This window comes from Pinus tabuliformis, chromosome 7 (assembly GCF_031772625.1).
Source record: "Pinus tabuliformis cultivar Carrire ecotype Pingquan chromosome 7, CPIR1, whole genome shotgun sequence".
Taxonomy (NCBI): Eukaryota; Viridiplantae; Streptophyta; class Pinopsida; order Pinales; family Pinaceae; genus Pinus; species Pinus tabuliformis.
The window spans coordinates 103,171,786-103,190,814 of NC_142293.1; the positions used below are offsets into that span (position 1 = coordinate 103,171,786).

Consider the following 19,029-nt stretch of genomic DNA (forward strand, 5'->3'; position numbering starts at 1 on the left):
ATGAATAGAGTAATTAGTCAGCAGAAACATTTCCGTGGAAGCATAAGTGAGGCAAGAGGAGCCTCAGGCGGCATAGCAACTTTATGGGATAGCAACAAATGGATGTGCAGCTCTACCAATGTTCATCAAAACTGGATCCGAACCGCACTTGAAAGCAGAACCGGAGGCCAATCAGTAACGGTGTATAATGTGTATGCTCCAAATCAGTATAGAGAAAAAGAGATATGTTGGGACACTCTGAAAGCAAACATAGAAATGGACCAGAATACCAATCTCATTGTAGCAGGAGATTTTAATCTAGTGCTGCATGCTAATGAAAAAAGAGGAGGTAACTTCACTCCTGATCCTTCCAGAAGTCGCTTGGAGACCATAATACAGGATCATGATCTAGTTGATGTCAGGCCCAAAAACCGTAGGTATACCTGGAGTAACAGAAGAATTGGTGCCAGCAACATCATGGAACGGCTCGATAGATTCCTTATCAGCATAGCATACCTTTCCACTTTCTCAACAGGCTATTCAAATATCCTCAATGTGTCGGCTTCTGATCACTATCCGATAACTCTAACTCTCCAAAGCCACTGCCCTCTAGGGCCCATACCCTTCAAATATAGCTCAATATGGAACCGGATACCAGCTGCAAAAGAAGTGGTGCAAACGACATGGATCCATCATGTAGAGGGGTCTCCAAGTTATATCTGGGAGACAAAACTTAAAAGAGTAAGGCAGGCTTTAAAGAACTGGGCAAGGAGCAATTATCAAGAGCCAAGATCTAGAGGATGTGCAACAGAGAATCGAAAGGCAAGGGCTATCTCAGCAGAATAAAGAACAAGAAGGTAAATTATATTCACAGCTGAATCAAATCCTTAGGGATGAAGAAATAAAGTGGAGATTGAAATCAAGGCAACTTTGGTTGCAGGAAGGAGATAAAAACACAGCTTACTTTCATAAACAAGCCACTGTGCGAAAACTCAGAAACACAGTGAGCACAATAATGGACAATGAAGGAAACCGATATAGTACCCATGAATCTATAAAGGAAGTAGCCACCAAGCATTTTTGTAAACTTCTGACTGAAGACAAAGGCGCAAAAGATTACTCAAACATGCTCCAGTATCTGCCTAAAGGGGTCACACAAGAAATGAACAACAATCTTACGAAAGAAGTAGAAGAAGAGGAAATCAAAGCAGCTATTTGGAGTTTGCATCTAGACAAAGCACCAGGACCGGATGGATTCCCCATTTGCTTTTATCGGGAATACTGGTCAATGATAAAAAAAGATCTCTTAAAGATGATTTGTTGGGTGATGAAAAAAGGTAAAATGGGGGGATTCACCAATTCCACTTATCTTGCTTTGATACCAAAAGAAAATCGCCCTTCCTCCTTCTCGAGATTCCGGCCAATCTCATTATGCAACTCAGCCTACAAAATTATTTCAAAAATTTTAGCAGCCAGGCTTAAACCTCTCCTTCCCTCCTTGATTTCTAAAAATCAAGGGGGATTTCTCCCCAACAGGCACATTACTGATTCTATTCTCCTTGTACAAGAGGCCATCCATTCGAGTTTAACCAGGAAGGAAAAAGGATTTGTTCTAAAGCTGGATCTTGCAAATGCTTTCGATAGAGTAAGGCACTCCTATCTGTATGATGTCCTACATAAAATTGGGTTTGATCCTTCCTTCATCACTATGATTGCAGCATGTATAACTGGACCTTGGATCTCCCCCTTGATAAATGGGAGACCATGTGCAGCCTTCCAATCATCCCGTGGTCTCAGACAAGGTTGCCCCCTTTCTCCTTATCTGTTCATCCTCATGGCTGAATCATTCAGTCAAGCCTTGGACTATAACCGGAGAGTAGGATTAATCACTGGCATCAAGATCGAACATGGAACAAAGAACATCAATCATTCACAGTTTGCAGATGATACTCTGCTGATAGGAGGAGCATCCACTACAATAGCAGGGCGATTCAAAAAGCTCTTAGACCAATACATGGATTACTCAGGAGGGAAAGTCAACCAGATAAAAAGTTGTATTTATGGATGGAACACAGCAAACCATACCATTCACAGTATTGCAAGCATATTTGGAGTTTCCTGCAGTCTAATCTGGAACCACTTCTCCTACTTAGGAATGCCAGTAAGTTTGGGACCCTTGAAAGCTGATACCTGGAATGAGATACTTGACAAAATAAAGAGGAAAGTGCAGCAATGGGGCACAATGTGGTTGAACCCAGAAGGAAGGCTAGTTCTCCTAAAATCAGGTATTGCATCTCTCCCCATATACCGTTTTTCTTTATATCAAGCTCCAGCTGTTTTCCATTAGAAAATGGAAAGAGCACTCAGACACTTTCTTTGGCAAGGAGGGAAAACGGATAAAAACAAATTCAATCTAGTAAGCTGGGAGAATATAATCCAATCTCAGGAAAAAGGAGGATTGGGCATCAGATCCCCAAAGCTTCTCAACTTGACCCTTGGAGCAAAAATAGTATGGAGACTGATCGCAGGGCCTACAGTGTGGTGGAAGAAGGTTTTGGAGGTAAAATACTTAAACTGTACAAGGCAGCAGCTTTTGGAGTCTAATATTCCTAGCAGAGACTGTACAAAAATCTGACAACTTTGTAAGAAGGCTATACCATTCATGTATCAAAATATCTCTAAGGTCCCAGGCGGGGGAAGCAGTATCAATTTCTCTAGAGACAAAATCCTCGGGCAGCAACCTATGGGATCAAAAGCAGAGGCAATCCCTGTCATAAACTGACTTAATGATAAAGGACTCTTCCACTTGTCCCAAATATCAAAATGGGACACCCACACTCATGCCTGGATAGGCTGGAAATTCCCGGATCCCCCCAATGTGTTAGAAACCAGCCTCAACGCCCTAAAGAAGCTCCTCCACAGCAAAGCTCCGGTTCAAGAAGGTACACTGGATGGGTATCGATGGGATCCAACTGGAACACAATACACAGTAAAAGCTGGACATCAATATCTCTGTGACAACACCTATCAACCGGAATCCTGGAACCACTGGAAAATAGTATGGAGAGTAGAGGCACCCCCCAAGGTTAAGTTTTTCATTTGGCTTCTTCTGAAAGGGAAAACATTAACAACGGAAAACCTAAGAAAGAGAGGCATAATGGGCCCATCCAGGTGCCCAAACTGTTGCAGATCAGAGGAAACAATGCAACATTTATTTATAGAATGTCCAGTGGTCGGTGAATGCTGGAAGAAAATGGCCTCAATTGGAGAATCACCCTCGGAACCCCAGACCACCATTGCAGAAACGATTTATAAATGGAGGAAGAACTGTCCTTGGAAAGAGAAAAGAAGCAAGCTGGCTCAAAGAGTATGGAACACCATACCACTCACACTTCTATGGCGCATCTGGTTAGCACGAAATGGCAAGGTCTTCCAGGAGAAAGGATTCAGCACCAGGAAAATTTGCCACAAAGCCAAAATGTTGGCTCTAGAATCAATTACAAACCACACCAGCGGCAAAATTGACGCAACAAATTACAGTATAGAGGAGAGAAATCTTCTCAGCTACGTTCTGGAGAACATATCCAGTGTTCAGGAAACCAGCAGGATGGGGACAAAGGAAAAAGAAGCAAAAAGCGCATGGAAACTGAGATTAAAGGAAGAGGAATTCTCTAACTGGCTGAGTAACTGCAATAGATTCTGCTTATTCTTTGATGGTGCATCTAAGTCGAATCCGGGTCTGGCCGGTGCAGGGGGCCTTATTTGTAATGCAAACGGAGACTGCATCCTTCATTATGAATGGGGACTAGGGGAGAACTCCAACAACATAGCTGAAGGACTAGCCCTGTTTCAGGGTCTCACCCAATTAATCAAGCTTGGGATAAAGAAGGCAGTGGTGTACGAGGATTCCTCAATAATCATTCGGCGTATGGCACACCGACAGAGTACACCAAATATTCTCATCCAACAGATAAATCAACGAAATCAAATCCTTCACGCGACAATGGAAGAGGTTAGTTATTATCACATCCTACGTAGTTTGAACAAGGAAGCGGATAAGCATGCCAGCAGAGCATGCGAAAGGCCCATTGGCAGTCTGAGCTGTAATTCCAGCGTGACATTCCAACCGTTACCATGATCCTTACATATCTAGTCAACAGCAGGCGATCTCCAGCTGACAGAACCAGTGAGATAGATCAAGGAATCCGTGCCGGCGACAGAATAGGACATGTGGGTAGGATTTTGCCCAGATTTGCAATCAGGAATTCGCCTAAACGCATGAGAAGCCACAAGCCTTCAGGTGAGAATTGTCCTTTCAGATCGACCCTCCATGCTATGCGAGATTTGCATCTGATCACTCTGCGGATATGCAATAGTCCCATGATGCTCAGTTTGACATCTTCCCGCCCTCGAAGCGCGCAGTTTAATTCTATTTATACATCAGAGAATAGATCTCTTCAATGTGTTAAGCAAAGTTGTCCGGGTAAGCATTGGCACCGCTGTAATTGGCTTAGTGCTCAAAAGAATCGGCCATCCATTAAGCTTGCTCGAGTTACAGTAGCTGCTTCAACCTGCTATAATCGACTTAGTGCTCAAAAGACTCGAGTTTCAGTAGCTGAGACTTCAAACAGGAAATCACCTGAGACAAATATGGACCGATCAGAAGACTGCCTCCATTGTGCAGACCTTCAAGCAGAATTTGAGGAGTTAAGGGCACAACAGCGCATCTTGGAGGACCAGGTCAAGAGTTTGGAGGCAAGAATGAAAGATCAATATAGGATACTTAATGAGAAATACAGGGCAGAAATTAATCTTTTTTTGCACAGAGTGTCCTCTCTCCATGAGCAGTTCAGAAACTTGGCGAATCGTTGTAGTCATGCAGAAGAGTCGATTGCAATCCTACAGTACATGATGGATAAAAAGACTAAGGATGCCCCCAGCTCCTCCAGTGTAAAACAGATGGATCCAGACCCAAATTCGGAAGAGTCCACGGCTAGGCAAATCAGTCATATTGAAATAGATTAAATATGTTGTGTAGCTGTAAATTTTGGTCTTTGCAATATGTTAGGATTTACAGTAGTTTAGGAAGTTTCTGAGGCAGAACTACTAGAACAAGGATCAAGGAAGGGACCCATTTTGTAATTCCTCTGATCCAAGATATCTAGAAAGTATTGTATGTATGGAGATCTGACTCCTTTTTTCAGCTCATAATATAGCAACCGAAATTTGTCTAAAAAAAAAAAAACACAATCGTTATGTTTTAGTTTTTGGTTGTTCATTCGTGAATGTAATGAGAAAAAGGGAAGCACACATTGCAGCGCGCAGGTGAAACACACACAACAGTGTGAATGTAAGGGTTGTCTTTTTGTTGAGTGAAAACAAAAGAATATATACGCAGCAGCTCGTATGGTATGTATATGTTGTTCATTTTGCATATGTAAGTTTTGTTGTTCGGTGAAAAACAACAGGGGAATGCGCAGCAGCGTGTGGGATTTTTTTTTTGGTTGATTCAGTGAAATGAAATGTATTTACGCACAACAGTGCAGTGAATGTAATTTTTGTTGAATATGTTTGTAATGGAATATGCAGCAGTATAAATATATGTAATTTTACACACAACAGTGTAATATTTTGCAAGCAGAAACAGAGTATGTTCAGGAGAAGACAGAGTAAGTTTTGTAAGGAACTGGAAGTTCTTGGTGAATCCCTCTATTAAGAGGAAGATCCTTTTGTAACAGGGTGTTTTATTAATTAATACAAAGTTTGTTTTGTGGGTGTAAGAAACTCTGTCTACTCAGCAAACAATTTTTGCTTCCCTGTGCTAAGATCCTGTGGCAAAACAGAGCATCATTTTTCAGTTCAGTTTTGGAATTTAGCAGAAAATTCCCAACAGTGGTATCAGAGTTTGTCCAGACTCTTTGAAGGTGTCAAAGAAGCTGAAGGAAGGGTTTCTTGCTGCAGCAGCTTCTTCAGCAGAGTGAAGACTCAGTCAAAAATCCAAGGTAATTATTAAGTCAGTTTTTTGTGCTGCTATTGAAGACAATCAGTGTTTTTAAATACATAGTCAAGTATTTTGAAGAGTGCAAGAATGGCTGGCTCCAGCACCAGCGCTAGCATGGGTATCTTTAATACTCAGCTCCCACAGTTTAATGGGAAAAACTATGACTATTGGGCAATAACCATGAAGGCTTTGCTTGCCTCACAAGATTTATGGGAATTTTTTGAGGATGGTTTTGAAAAACCAGCAGATGAAGATGAGTTTAATAACTTAACTCAGGCAGAGAAAGATCTGTTGAAGAGCTATAAGAAGAAGGACTCAAAAGCCCTCGTATTTTTGTATCAAGCAGTGCATGAGAGTGTGTTTCCAAGGATAGCAGCAGCCAAGACATCCAAAGAAGCATGGAAAACTCTCAAGACAACCTATCAAGGCATGGAGAAAGTGAAGACAACAAAACTACAGTTGCTGAGGAGAGATTTTGAGAATTTATGCATGAAGGAGTCAGATAACATTGACTCATTCTTCACACATGTGATTGGTCTAATCACACAGATAAGATCTCATGGAGAGATTCTTGAAGAAAAAAGGATTGTGGAGAAACTGTTGAGGGTCCTACCCTCAAAGTTCGATGTGATTGTCACCACCATAGAAGAGACAAAGGATCTCACAAACTTCACAGTTGATGAACCACATGCATCACTGATAACACATGAGCAGAGATTGAGTAGAAATGAAAACTCATCTCTAGAGCATGCCTTCAAGACCCAGATGTCTTTTGGAAGAGGAAGAGGTCAAGGCAGAGGAAACAAGAGAGGAAGAGGCAGAAGCCAAAACAAAAGTGGAAGAAACAGTGCAGCAAATGCTCAAGGAAGAGGCAGCAATCCAAATCAGAACCAAGGCCAAGGCAGCAGCCAACAAAGTGGACAACATCATGCTCAAGGATAAAGGTATGAAAAATCCAATGTCCAATGTTATTACTGTAAAAAATATGGGCATTATGCAAATGAATGTAGGAAGAATCAACATGATATGAGCAATAGAACTAATGCAAATCTCACTAGAGAAAATATCAGCCAAAATAATTTGTTTATAGCTTGTAACATGGCTGAAGAAACGAGTGAAGATATATGGTTTTTAGACTCCGGTTGCAACAACCATATGACAGGAAACATAGCCCTATTTTCCATGTTAGATCAGAATGTGAAGTCACAAGTCACACTAGGGACTGATAATAAAGTTTCTATTATGGGAAAAAGGAGAAGTGATTGTTTTAACAAAGAAAGGTGAAAAGAAAACCATAGCAGACGTTTATTATGTTCCTGGAATGAAATGCAACCTCTTAAGTATTGGACAACTTATTCAAAAGGGTTACAATGTTTTCTTTGTGAATGATGTATGCACCATCATGGATAGAGCACCCAACAAACAATGTATTGTTGAAGTGAAGATGACAAGGAATATGATGTTCCCTCTCAGAATGAAGGCAGATTTGAAAAATAAAGAAGTACTTGCAGCAGTGACTCAAGAGGCTTTCCAAAGCGAACCAAAATATGAAAATTGGTTGTGGCACTTGAGATTTGGACATCTCAACTTTGGAGGTCTTAACTTGTTGAGTAGAAAATGAATGGTAAGATGATTACCATTGATAGAGAAACCTGACAGGCTTTGTGAAGGTTGCATTTTGGGGAAACATCACAGAGAAAATTTTCCATCAGGGAAAATCATAAGGGCAAAAGCACTCTTAGAAATTGTCCACTCAGATTTATGTGGACCGATGCAAACTCCATCACTTGCAGACAGCCACTACATATTAACATTCGTTGATGATTTTACAAGAAAAACTTGAGTTTATTTCCTGAAGAACAAAAGTGAAGTGTTTGAAAAATTTTGCAATTTCAAAGCGCTTGTAGAAAACCAAAGCGGATTGCATATCAAAGTTCTGAGAACTGATACAGGAGGTGAGTATATCTCCAAGGAATTCTACGTTTTTGTAGAGAAAATGGAATTCATAAGCAGTTTACAGCTAGGTACACCCCGCAGCAAAATGGAGTTGCTGAAAGGAAGAATAGGACAATCATGGACATGGCGAGGAGTATGTTAAAGGCAAAGCATTTGCCAAATGATTATTGGGCAGAAGCTGTACATTGTGCAGCGTACATTTTGAATAGAGGCCCTACAAAAGCAGTGATGAATACATTTCCTGAAGAAGCATGGAGTGGGAGAAAGCAAAGAGTCACCCACATGAAATTTTTTTGATGTGTGACTTATGCACACATTCCAGATCAGCTAAGGAAGAAGTTGGACAACAAAGGGGAGAAATGTATTTTCATTGGATACAGTGAGGAATCCAAAACATACAGGTTGTATAACCCATCCATCAAGAAGCTCATTGTGAGTAGAGATGTTCAGTTCATTGAGGAGGAAGCTTGGGATGGAAGCATAAAGAAAACAGTGAATGTTAAAAGCTCTTTGTCACATGTTGAACATGATGAGGATATGGCTGAAATACATCCCCAAACATCAACACCAACACAAGGACAGCAAGGGACACCCTTGAGGAGAAATGAAAGTGCTTCTGCAAGCACACCACAAGGAGGAAATTCAAGTGCTTCTTCAAGTACTTGTACACCAAATGAAAGAGGTAAGAAGTTTAGAAATTTAGGCGATATTTATGAACAAGAGACAGAAAATGAAGGTATGAATTCTTTGTTTGCATTGTATTGTCATGTTGATAACCCTATTCATTTCGAAGAAGCAATTAAGGATAAGAAATTGATAGAAGCTATGGATGAGGAGATTAATGCCATAGAAAGAAACAAGACATGGGATTTGGTTAAACTACCAAAAGGAAAGGAGGTCATTGGAGTTAAATGGGTCTACAAGACCAAGAGTAATGCTGAAGGAAAAATAGAAAGACACAAGGCAAGACTTGTTTTCAAAGGATATAAGCAGCAGTATGGGAGAGACTATGATGAAACTTTTGTACCGGTTGCTAGAATGGAAACCGTGAGAGCAATGCTGTCCATAGCAGCACAAAACAAGTGGAAAGTTTACCAAATGGACGTGAAGTCAACATTCCTAAATGGAGTGTTAAAGGAAGAGGTCTACATTGAACAACCTCTAGGCTATGAAAAGAAAGGCCAAGAGCACAAAGTGTGCAGATTGAAGAAAGCTCTTTCTGGGCTGAAGCAAGCACCAAGAACATGGTATAATAGGATAGATTCCTATCTACTGGAAAATGGGTTTGAAAAATGTGAGGGAGAACCCACCATCTACATCAAAGAAAATGATGGTAAATTACTAATTGTTGTGCTATATGTTGATGATGTTATTTTCGCAGGCAATGATGTTTATCTTATTGAAAATTTCAAAACAGTCATGAAAGAAGAATTTGAAATGACTGACATGGGTTTGCTGAGATACTTCTTAGGAATAGAAGTAGAACAAAATGGAAATGAGATTTTTATCTCACAGGCGAAATATGTTAATGAAGTGTTGGAAAGATTTAATATGCAAGAGAGCAAGGCAACAATCACTCATACAGTGATGGGATTAAAACTCAGCAAAGAGGACAACAGCAAGGATTTTGATCATAGTTTGTACAAGAGAATAGTTGGCAGCCTCATGTATTTGACTACAACGAGGCCGGATATAATGTATGCTGTTAGTTTAATTTCCAGTTTCATGGAGAGGCCAAAAGAAGCACATTGGCAGGCAGCAAAAAGGATTCTGAGGTATGTTAAAGGTACTAAAAGGTTTGGGATTTTATATACTACTTCAGAATGTTCAGATTTAATTGGATACACTGATAGTGATTGCGCTGGAAGTGTAGATGATCGAAAAAGCACATCCAGTTATGTTTTTCACATGGGTTAAGGAGCCATTTCATGGGCTTCTATAAAGCAACCTATTGTAGTATTGTCTACAGCAGAGGCAGAATATGTGGCAGCTACAGCAGCAGCATGTCAAGCAGTTTGGATGAGAAGGATGTTAAGGAGCTTATGCCAAGAGCAAACAAAAGGAACTGTGATTTTTTGTGACAATAGCTCAGCTATTGCATTATCCAAGAATTCGGTGTTTCATAAGAGAACGAAACACATTGACACAAAGTTTCATTACATCAGGGAATTGGTAAACAATGGAGAAATTGTCTTAGAACATTGCAGAACTCAGGAGCAGGTTGCAGACATTCTGACCAAGCCATTGGGACAGAAAAGTTTTGAATTTTTGAGGAAATGTCTGGGTATGACTGATAACCCAGCAGTTGAAATTAAAGGGGAGTGTTGAAATTATAATTTCAACTGCCGCGATAGTTGAACCGTGCAGCATTTAAATTCTGGAAAACCACCAGACTCCATCGCACCGCTTTTCTCCAAGCGGTGGTATTCTCCGGAGGGGACGCGATAAAACCCTGCACTGACGCGTGTCCACAACATTTTTTGAAAACCACTTTTCCTCGGAAGGTAAAACTCGTTTGGTTTAATTGAGCGATAGCCGTTTGATTGAAAGCTTGGCAGTCCACCGTCCGATTCGAACTAAAGTTGCATACTGGCCTGCACCATGAACCTTGCGTGAAGTTTTCATTTTGATCGACAGTTTCTCCGTAAAACAATAAATGAAATTAATTGTTTTTGGTAGAAAGTAGGTGAAGTATTTTAAATTTAATGTTTTTTTTTTAAATTTTACGGAAGTATGGGCATAGTAAAAACGCAATTGTTATGTTTTAGTTTTTGGTTGTTCATTTGTGAATGTAATGAGAAAAAAGGGGAAGCACACATTGCAGCGGGCAGGTGAAACACACACCGCAGTGTGAATGTAAGGGGGGTTGTCTTTTTGTTGAGTGAAAACAAAAGAATATAGCGCGCAGGTGAAACACACATAGCAGTGTGAATGTAAGGGTTGTCTTTTTGTTGAGTGAAAACAAAAGAATATATACGCTATGGTATATATATGTTGTTCACTTAGCAGCTCGTATGGTATGTAAATATATGTTGTTCATTTAGCAGCTCGTATGGCTCGTATGGTATGTAAATATATGTTGTTCATTTAGCAGCTCGTATGGTATGTATATGTTGTTCATTTTGCATATGTAATGTAAGGGTTGTCTTTTTGTTGAGTGAAAACAAAAGAATATATACGCTATGGTATGTATATTGGTATGTATATGTTGTTCATTTAGCAGCTCGTATGGTATGTATATGTTGTTCATTTTGCATATGTAAGTTTTTGTTGCTCGGTGAAAAGGGAATGCTTGTGTGGGAATTTTTTTTTTGTTGATTCAGTGAAATGAAATGTATTTTTGTTGAATATGTTTGTAATGGAGTATGCAACAATATAAATATATGTAATTTTACATACAGCCGTGTAATATTTTGCAAGCAGAAACAGAGTATGTGTAATTTTTTACAGCAGAAGCGGTGTAATAATATTTTGCAAGCAGAAACAGAATATATGTAATTTTACATACAGCGGTGTAATATTTTGCAAGCAGAAACAGAATGAGCGGTGTAATATTTTGCAAGCAGAAACAGAATGTTCAAGAGAAGACAGAGTAATAATTTTTGTAAGGAATGTTCAAGAGAAAACAGAGTAATAATTTTTGTAAGGAACTGGAAGTTCTTGGTGAATCCCTCCATTAAGAGGAAGATCATTTTATAAGAGATTGTTTTATTAATGAATGCAAAGTTTGTTTTGTGGGTGTAAGAAACTCTGTCTGCTCAGCGAACAAAGATCCTGTAGCAAAAAGGACATCATTTTTCTGTTCAGTTCAGTTAAGTTGTTTTGGAATTTAACAAAAAAATTCCCAACAATACCGTAAATTCAAGGCTACTTTAATTATTGTTTCAGGGAAAAAAAACATTAGACATCACACCACAAGCGTATGCGTGAGTCCTTTTCAAAGAGTTATAATTGCCAACTTCAACAGCGGCAGATGTTACCGCTAAAGTTTTCTGTGATAGTGATCGTTGAGCAAACTTACGTGGAGTTTTCTACGAATTCAAGAGTATTTCAATTATTTGTTCCATGACTGGAACATGAGAGGTCACATCACATGACTTATCTTCAAGAAATATCAAACCTAAAGTTGTCTCCACAAGATCTGTTTACTGATATTACAGGTTCTTTGTTCAGAACAATAATGTCCCAAATATTTCGCCAAAATTTACCAGTAGTTATTATCAACAAAGCCACTGTGTTAAAAAACAAAAAAACAAAAAGCCCCAAAGCCTCGTTCATATCCCATCGCTTTAGAGCCCAAAATCATCCGATATTCCGTGACCAGATCCTTGAGCCTTTTGCACAACCCATCATATAGATCCGAATCGACACCCCAGAACCATTCGATACACTGTGACCAAACCCTACTGCTGTCGCTTACACCGCTCAAACCCCCACTAGGAACCCTAAATTTTTTGACCCTCACCGTAGTCCCCAAAGACCTAGATCTGTTGTTACCCTCTGCACAACCCATCATATAGATCGGAATCGAAGGCGCAAGCACCGCCAGAACCATTTGTTGCGCTGCCATCAAACCCTACCGCCGTCAATACACCTCTGAAGCCCTCGCCATAAACCCTAAAGTTATCAACCTTCATTTTTGTCCCCAAAACCCTAGATCTGTTGAGAAAACGAATTGAATTTGACCAGCGATTAGGCCAAATAGAACGGATTGCCCAACTTTCGGATTCAATTGACCGATGGGCAAACTTGTTGTCTGAAGATTTATTGCCCCACCAACAAATGCCTGTAAGGCGTACCAGGACATTCTCCTGCAAGTCGATGGTAACAAGCTGGGATTCGGCATGTTTGGTAATTCCTTTGTTTTTTTTGTGAGGGCAGATTATAGATATTGGCAACCACATGTTTGTTGTTGCAGGCGTAGAGACCGTTGTTTTCAATCTCGTCAACATGAACGCGATGGTTTCAGGAAATAAGATTTCGGCCGATGCTTTGTTGAAGAAGCTGCGGGAATCCGGGAAGCGTGCGAATTTGTGCCCAGTTGGTCAGAGCAAAATACAGAAAACGAAGCTTGAGCAACAGAAACAAGTTAAATTGGGCGGATACAAAGGTATTTCATATCATGATCTGAACTCGTAGGACCGTCAGAGTAGCCCTACTGTTTTGCTATAAGTAATTAGTTTCCGTCCTAAATTCTTCAACATAAAAGCATCATATCACTAAGTTTAGGGAACATTATATTCCTAAGTTTAGGGCTAGTTGGAATGACGGTTATGGTGGTTATAGTAAAGGTAGGAGCAGTTTTTGGGTTTCACATTTATGCTAATTTATGGTTTTGTGTAACCTATTTCTATTTAGAAAGCTCTAGATAAATTGGTGAGGGTTACCCATAAAATTTCAACAATGGTGTCTTTAGACACCACTCTTTTTCTCGGTGATTAGTGATATTAACAACCACACAATCATGCTCAATTCCTTTGACATAATGCATTCTCAATTCCTCGACATAAATGCATTAACTCCTAATCGGGTCAAAAAAATTGAGGTTAAATATTGATTTGTATTATTTAAAATGGTTTTTTCACTGTATATTTTGGAGATTCTGGTGCCAGAATCGGGTCGAAAAAATTGAGGTTAAATATTGATTTGTATTATTTAAAATGGTTTTTTCACTGCATATTTGGATTCAGCACCCTGAAAAACCTGTGAGACGCTTTGATTGTGCAGAAACTAGCTATCAAACTTGCGATTCCAATAAATTGCTGCGAGATTTTGATCGAAAAAACCCACCAGAAAAATTTCCAAAAAAACGCATTATAGACAACTACCTTCAAAGCTGCCACCATTTTGGATATGGGGATTCCGCACACTGTGCATTGTATTCGTGGCCTCGCTGTTATTTATCTTCATGCCCAGCAGCATCAAAATCGAATTTTTATTCCTTATAATGAACAGACCTAGCGGCTTCCAAAAATCCCTGGAAGGATGCTGACGGGCATCATTCTCTCCCTACATCACAGTTGCATTTGACTAGGGCATACCGTTCTAAACCGATGTTTGATCAGATCCGGGTTTGGACGGTTTGCCCTCATTTATCTGGATGTTGAAATTAATGAATATGAATGATGAATCATTAGTGTTAATCAGGTTAGAATAGTCTGATCTGTTAGAAGGGTCTGGAGATAATATTATTAAAGAATAGTCTGATCTGTTAGAAGGTTTTGGAGATAATATTATTAAGAGAAGTTTACTAAATGATTGAAAAGACAAGTTGGGGAAGTGGCAAAATCAGAAATATAAATTATTTTGGGAAAAAAATTAGTTTTTATTACTTTCATAAGAAAAAATAAAAATAAAAATCAAATAATCTCTATATATAAATAAAGAGGAATTGAGAATAAAATATATGTGACAGAAACACTTAATTTTACATGGAAATTTGTCTAATCTATATACCTTCCTAAATCTGTCAATAAAACAAATAAGCACCACCGAAATACTATCTTAAAACAAATACAAAAATAATACATTATATGAGACATTTTTGATATAATTGACATAAGAGATGGTTTTTTTTATTATTATATTATAAATCTTATAAACTCTGAATGTCCCGAGGAAACATAAACTAATTTTGCCCCGAATCTTTATTTTAATTATGTATTTTCTTACCGTAATTGTATTTTCGTTGTATAGATAATGGGCAACCGGAGAAAAACACATTAGTCAATTATGGTCCAATACTGTTCGAAAGGAAAACACTGTCTTCCGCTACGAACAATTTCTGCGAAGAGGTTGGGCGGGGAGGATTTGGCTACGTATACAAGGTAACATAGGCTAATCAGAACACTTAAGTGGTTTATGTAAGAATTTAAATTGTAGGAGTAGGAGATTTATTTTGGAATAAAGGTGGTTATTTTTATTTAGATTGTAGATTTTCTAATCTTCAACCCTGGTTATAAACAGAAGTAAACTTAACTTTTATTTGAACTATATTCTTTTTATCCGATTTTAAAAATACTTTAGAATTTACAAATAAGTATATTTCAAAATCTATAACCATGAGATGCAGATTACAGGCTTGAAATCAAAGAAAAGGCCATTAAGATTTATTTCACAAAATGTTTCATACCGATCATTTGTCTGAATATCTAAGGGAACTACTCAAGACGGAAAAGAAATAGCAGTGAAGAAGCTGTCTGAAATTCAAATTACTGAGCAAGGAAAGAAACGATTTTGGAATGAAGTTCACAGTTTGGCCCAAAGTCGGCATCGAAATATTGTGACACTACTAGGTTATTGCGCAGAGGAATCGGAAGGGTTTCTTGTTTATGAGTACTTACCGAATAAAAGCCTTGATGAATTCCTATCCCGTGAGTCACTTACACTTAATTAAGTTATATGCAGAGAAAAAAGCACTAATGTATCAATCTATTTAGTTCGGTTTTGATTTGGTGTGTTGAATGCATGGATACAGATCCAAACAAATGCAATGCCCTTGATTGGCACAAGCGTTACAACATCATCCTGGGAATAGCTAATGGGCTTCTCTATCTTCACCGGGATTCTCCACAGTTGATTGTTCATGGAGATATTAAACCAGAAAATATTTTATTGGACGAGAAACTGAATCCTAAGATAGCAGATTTCGACATTTCAAAACTTTTCCCTGAAGATACGACTCACGTCACCACACTGGAGCCCAAAGTAACTTAGTAAGATTTTAGCATAATCATCACAAAATAGCACAATCAAAATCTATTCACAATGAGGCAGCATGAGTAAAAGCTATTTACAACTAGGGCTGTATAATTTATAAAGAAATTGAAATATTGTAGTTTTACTTTATGACGTCTTTGGTTTGGAATTTACATTCTCGGTTAAGTTTTTATCTTCTAGGATCTAGCACTACAGTTTCCTCTGCAAATAATTCCACCTGATCATTGCTCAACTCCTAAAAGTTCCCTCACAATATTATCTTTTCCATTGGAGTTGAATATGCAGCGGGTATGTAGCACCGGAGTATGCTACGTTCGGGAAATCATCTCCAAAAGCCGATGTCTATAGCTTTGGTGTTGTTCTCCTGGAACTTGTCACCGGGAAAAATAAATTATTTCTAGACAAGATACTTTTGAGAGGGGTGAGATATTCTGACATTGTTCTGGTTGTATTGAGATATCTTCGTTCTAGACCATGTTATTTAGTTCATCTGTAGACCATTTAGCCAGGTAGATGATTAGGGTTTTCTTTTAATATGAATTCCTCATCTGTTGACTTCTATACTAATTTAACAAGAAACTAAATTACAGTCATCCTTATGGATGCCATACTTTATGAAAATGCAGGTATGGAATTCGTTCGAAAGAGGGGAAAGTGCGCAGACTATTGATCCAACAGTAATTCAATCATGCGATATGGAGGAAGCCACTAGATGCATTCATGTTGGTTTTCTGTGTACACAAACCGATGTAAATCTTCGCCCATCAATGGCCGACGTTACTACGATGCTTTCAAAGTCTTATAGGTCATTGTCCAATCCCAAAAGGCCACTGGTATCACCTTCTCCATCTAATTTTTCATTTCCAACTTTTTGGGTTTCAAATATGAGATTTGATGCCGTAAATTTATGTATAATGAAGAAAAGACAGATTAATTTTTCAGAGTTTTATTTATGGCAGTTCTTTTTTTCCCTCCCATAGCCAGGCTAGGCCTGGTTCAATTTCAATGTTGAATGGAAAACCATATAAAATGCAATTTAAATTTATAAGTGTGAAGATGTATTTGATTGTTTTGTTTTTCAGAAAATGGTATAAAAGCTGTCATAACACAATCCACTCCAGATAAGCGTAGGATTCTTTTAGTTTAGAGCTTTCATTTGGCGAAAAGGGTTGGGCAAAAGGGGAAGGGGCTAAACAAAATTTTAGTAATTACCCATTTCATTTCCAGGTTTGCCATTTTATAGTTTTGTATTTTTGAAGTAAAGCGAGGGGCGCGTTGGTACATCTCTTAAAATAGTGGGTACTTAATGCTGATGTATAGATGTTGGGATGTTTTTTTCTTCTGGTCAACCGAGGGAATAATAATAAACTGAGTTGTTCTGATTATAAATTAGAGGTTAATGTTGATAGTCAGTAACTTGGTAGAATTTATGACTTAACTGAAGGTGGAGATTTTTGGAGACAAAGGTCTGATTTGTTGAAGCTATTTACCCTTCTCACTATCAATCAAAGGTCAAATGGTCAAAATAGAGATTGAACTTCTTAGATGGGTAAATGCCATACGTAACCTCCCAACCCTTTTAACTGCTGCCTTGAACTTAATGTTTGGCAAATTATCACCCTTAAATTTGATGTTAGCAATTATAACTACTTGACAGTGATAAATTTTGAATGAAGAATGTTTTTCTACTCCGAACATCATTTGTTGTCGTCATTAATCCCATCCAAACATCCATTAAAAGGTTTATGCACAAACATTTATCCATTTAAAATTGCAGGTGTGTGTGTGTCATGTGAAGGTCTATGCACAAACATCTTTCTAACCGTGAGCAGATTTCTTTTACTTTAAAATATTTGTTACACCAGGGCGCTCTGCTAACGAAGTCTCTAATTGACACCATTTGACAGCTCTGCCCGGAAGCGGAAACCAACCAGCCTACAAGGAAGCCGCCTAACGTAAATGACTTATACAACTGGAGCATTTTCTGAGAATGCATAAGAAAACATTCATGACATCTGTCAATGCGATTTATATTGTTTGGACAACTGGATCAGTGATCTGAAAATGCAGCTTATGCAACTTAGGACAAGAGGATCATTTACTGATGTTCCTTTTTTTTATGAGCATAATGGGCCAATATCTACGAGTGATCATGATAATCATAACCGCACTTATGTTTATATTTTGTAATTTTGTTCTGTTATCAAAATCACTCCAGCAAAGAGGAGACTGATACGTTGTACAAATAAAGAAACAGAAAATGAGTATCACATTTAAGACAAATGTAGATGATAATATTTGCGCAGTTGGTAATATCAAAGCATTTTTTTAAAGAAAAAGAAAATGAATATCAAACAAATGTAAATGAATATTACTTCTACCATTGGTAGAAAACCATGTTTTAGAATAAATTTCTATACATAAAAAAAATAAAAACAAATTCAAATCCAAATTTTCCTGGGAGAAACTGTCTCTCGCTCTTTCAGAATCTCATAAGCTTGTCATATGATTTGAGATGGGAATGAGGCCCCAAGGCCCATCTGAAGCAGGCATCGCTTTTTCCTCCAATTATCTTTGCTTTGTTAGGTTGGGAATTTTTTGTTTAATTCCAAAACAAAATAACCTGAACAAAAGAGAGAATGATGCTCTGTTTTCAACATACATGATCTTAGCACAGAGAAGCTAAAAATTGTTTTGCTGAGGACAGAGTTTCAGCAACACAAAAAAAACTTCTATTCATTAACAAGAAACCATGGAACGCTTCAGTTCCACATAAATAAATTTACTCTCTCTCTGCTTTGAAATTTTACACTGCTGTGAGTAAAATTTCTTCATATTACAATGCATACAAAAAGACATCTTTAGTGCTTTCACGCTTCTGCGTATACCCTTACATTACATATGCAACCACATAAAAAACATTCCCTTCACGCTGCTGCGTATTCTATATTACATATTCAACGAACAGCTTACATTCACGCTGCTCTGTTCTCCCTTTTTTGTTCTTCCCACTGCTGTGCGTTTCATTACACATTCAACATTACATATTCAACGAACAGCCTACATTCACGCTTCTCTGTTCTCCCTTTTTTGTTCTTCGCACTGCTGTGCGTTTCATTACACATTCAACAAAAAAAAACATTACATTCATCCTCTGCATATTACACTACTGTGTGTGTAAAAACCTCTTTCTTTTAACTTCACACATACGCGGTGCTGTGCATATTTTTCATTTCATATGCCCAACAAAAATTACCTTCGTGCACTGTAGAGGGATTAACACATTACATGTTCAACGAACAACCAAAAACTTCTCTGCACTGTTGTGCATTACAAAGAGAAAATTACATTTCACTGCTATGTAATTTTTTTTC

The 19,029-nt window shown here is 38.3% G+C and overlaps 2 protein-coding genes across 3 annotated transcripts; both read left to right on the forward strand.

Annotated features, from left to right (window-relative positions):
* LOC149245481 (uncharacterized) lies at positions 1 to 825 on the forward strand. Its single transcript, XM_089438768.1, has one exon. The coding sequence runs from the start codon at positions 1 to 3 to the stop codon at positions 823 to 825; it is 825 nt and encodes a 274-aa protein (XP_089294894.1).
* Positions 826 to 12,089: 11,264 nt separating this feature from the next.
* On the forward strand, positions 12,090 to 17,927 carry LOC149245482 (putative cysteine-rich receptor-like protein kinase 20). 2 transcript variants are annotated; one of them, XM_089457778.1, is made up of 8 exons: positions 12,090 to 12,760; positions 12,855 to 13,046; positions 14,633 to 14,763; positions 15,093 to 15,309; positions 15,414 to 15,651; positions 15,941 to 16,076; positions 16,282 to 16,460; positions 17,563 to 17,927. In XM_089457778.1, exons 2-8 carry the CDS (start codon positions 12,887 to 12,889, stop codon positions 17,612 to 17,614), a joined length of 1,113 nt encoding a protein of 370 aa, XP_089313904.1. In that variant the 5' UTR covers positions 12,090 to 12,760; positions 12,855 to 12,886; the 3' UTR covers positions 17,615 to 17,927. The 2 variants fall into 2 exon arrangements, with proteins under 2 accessions (XP_089313904.1, XP_089313903.1); XM_089457777.1 differs by having other exon boundaries at positions 12,093 to 12,760; positions 16,282 to 16,488.
* Positions 17,928 to 19,029: the final 1,102 nt, after the last annotated feature.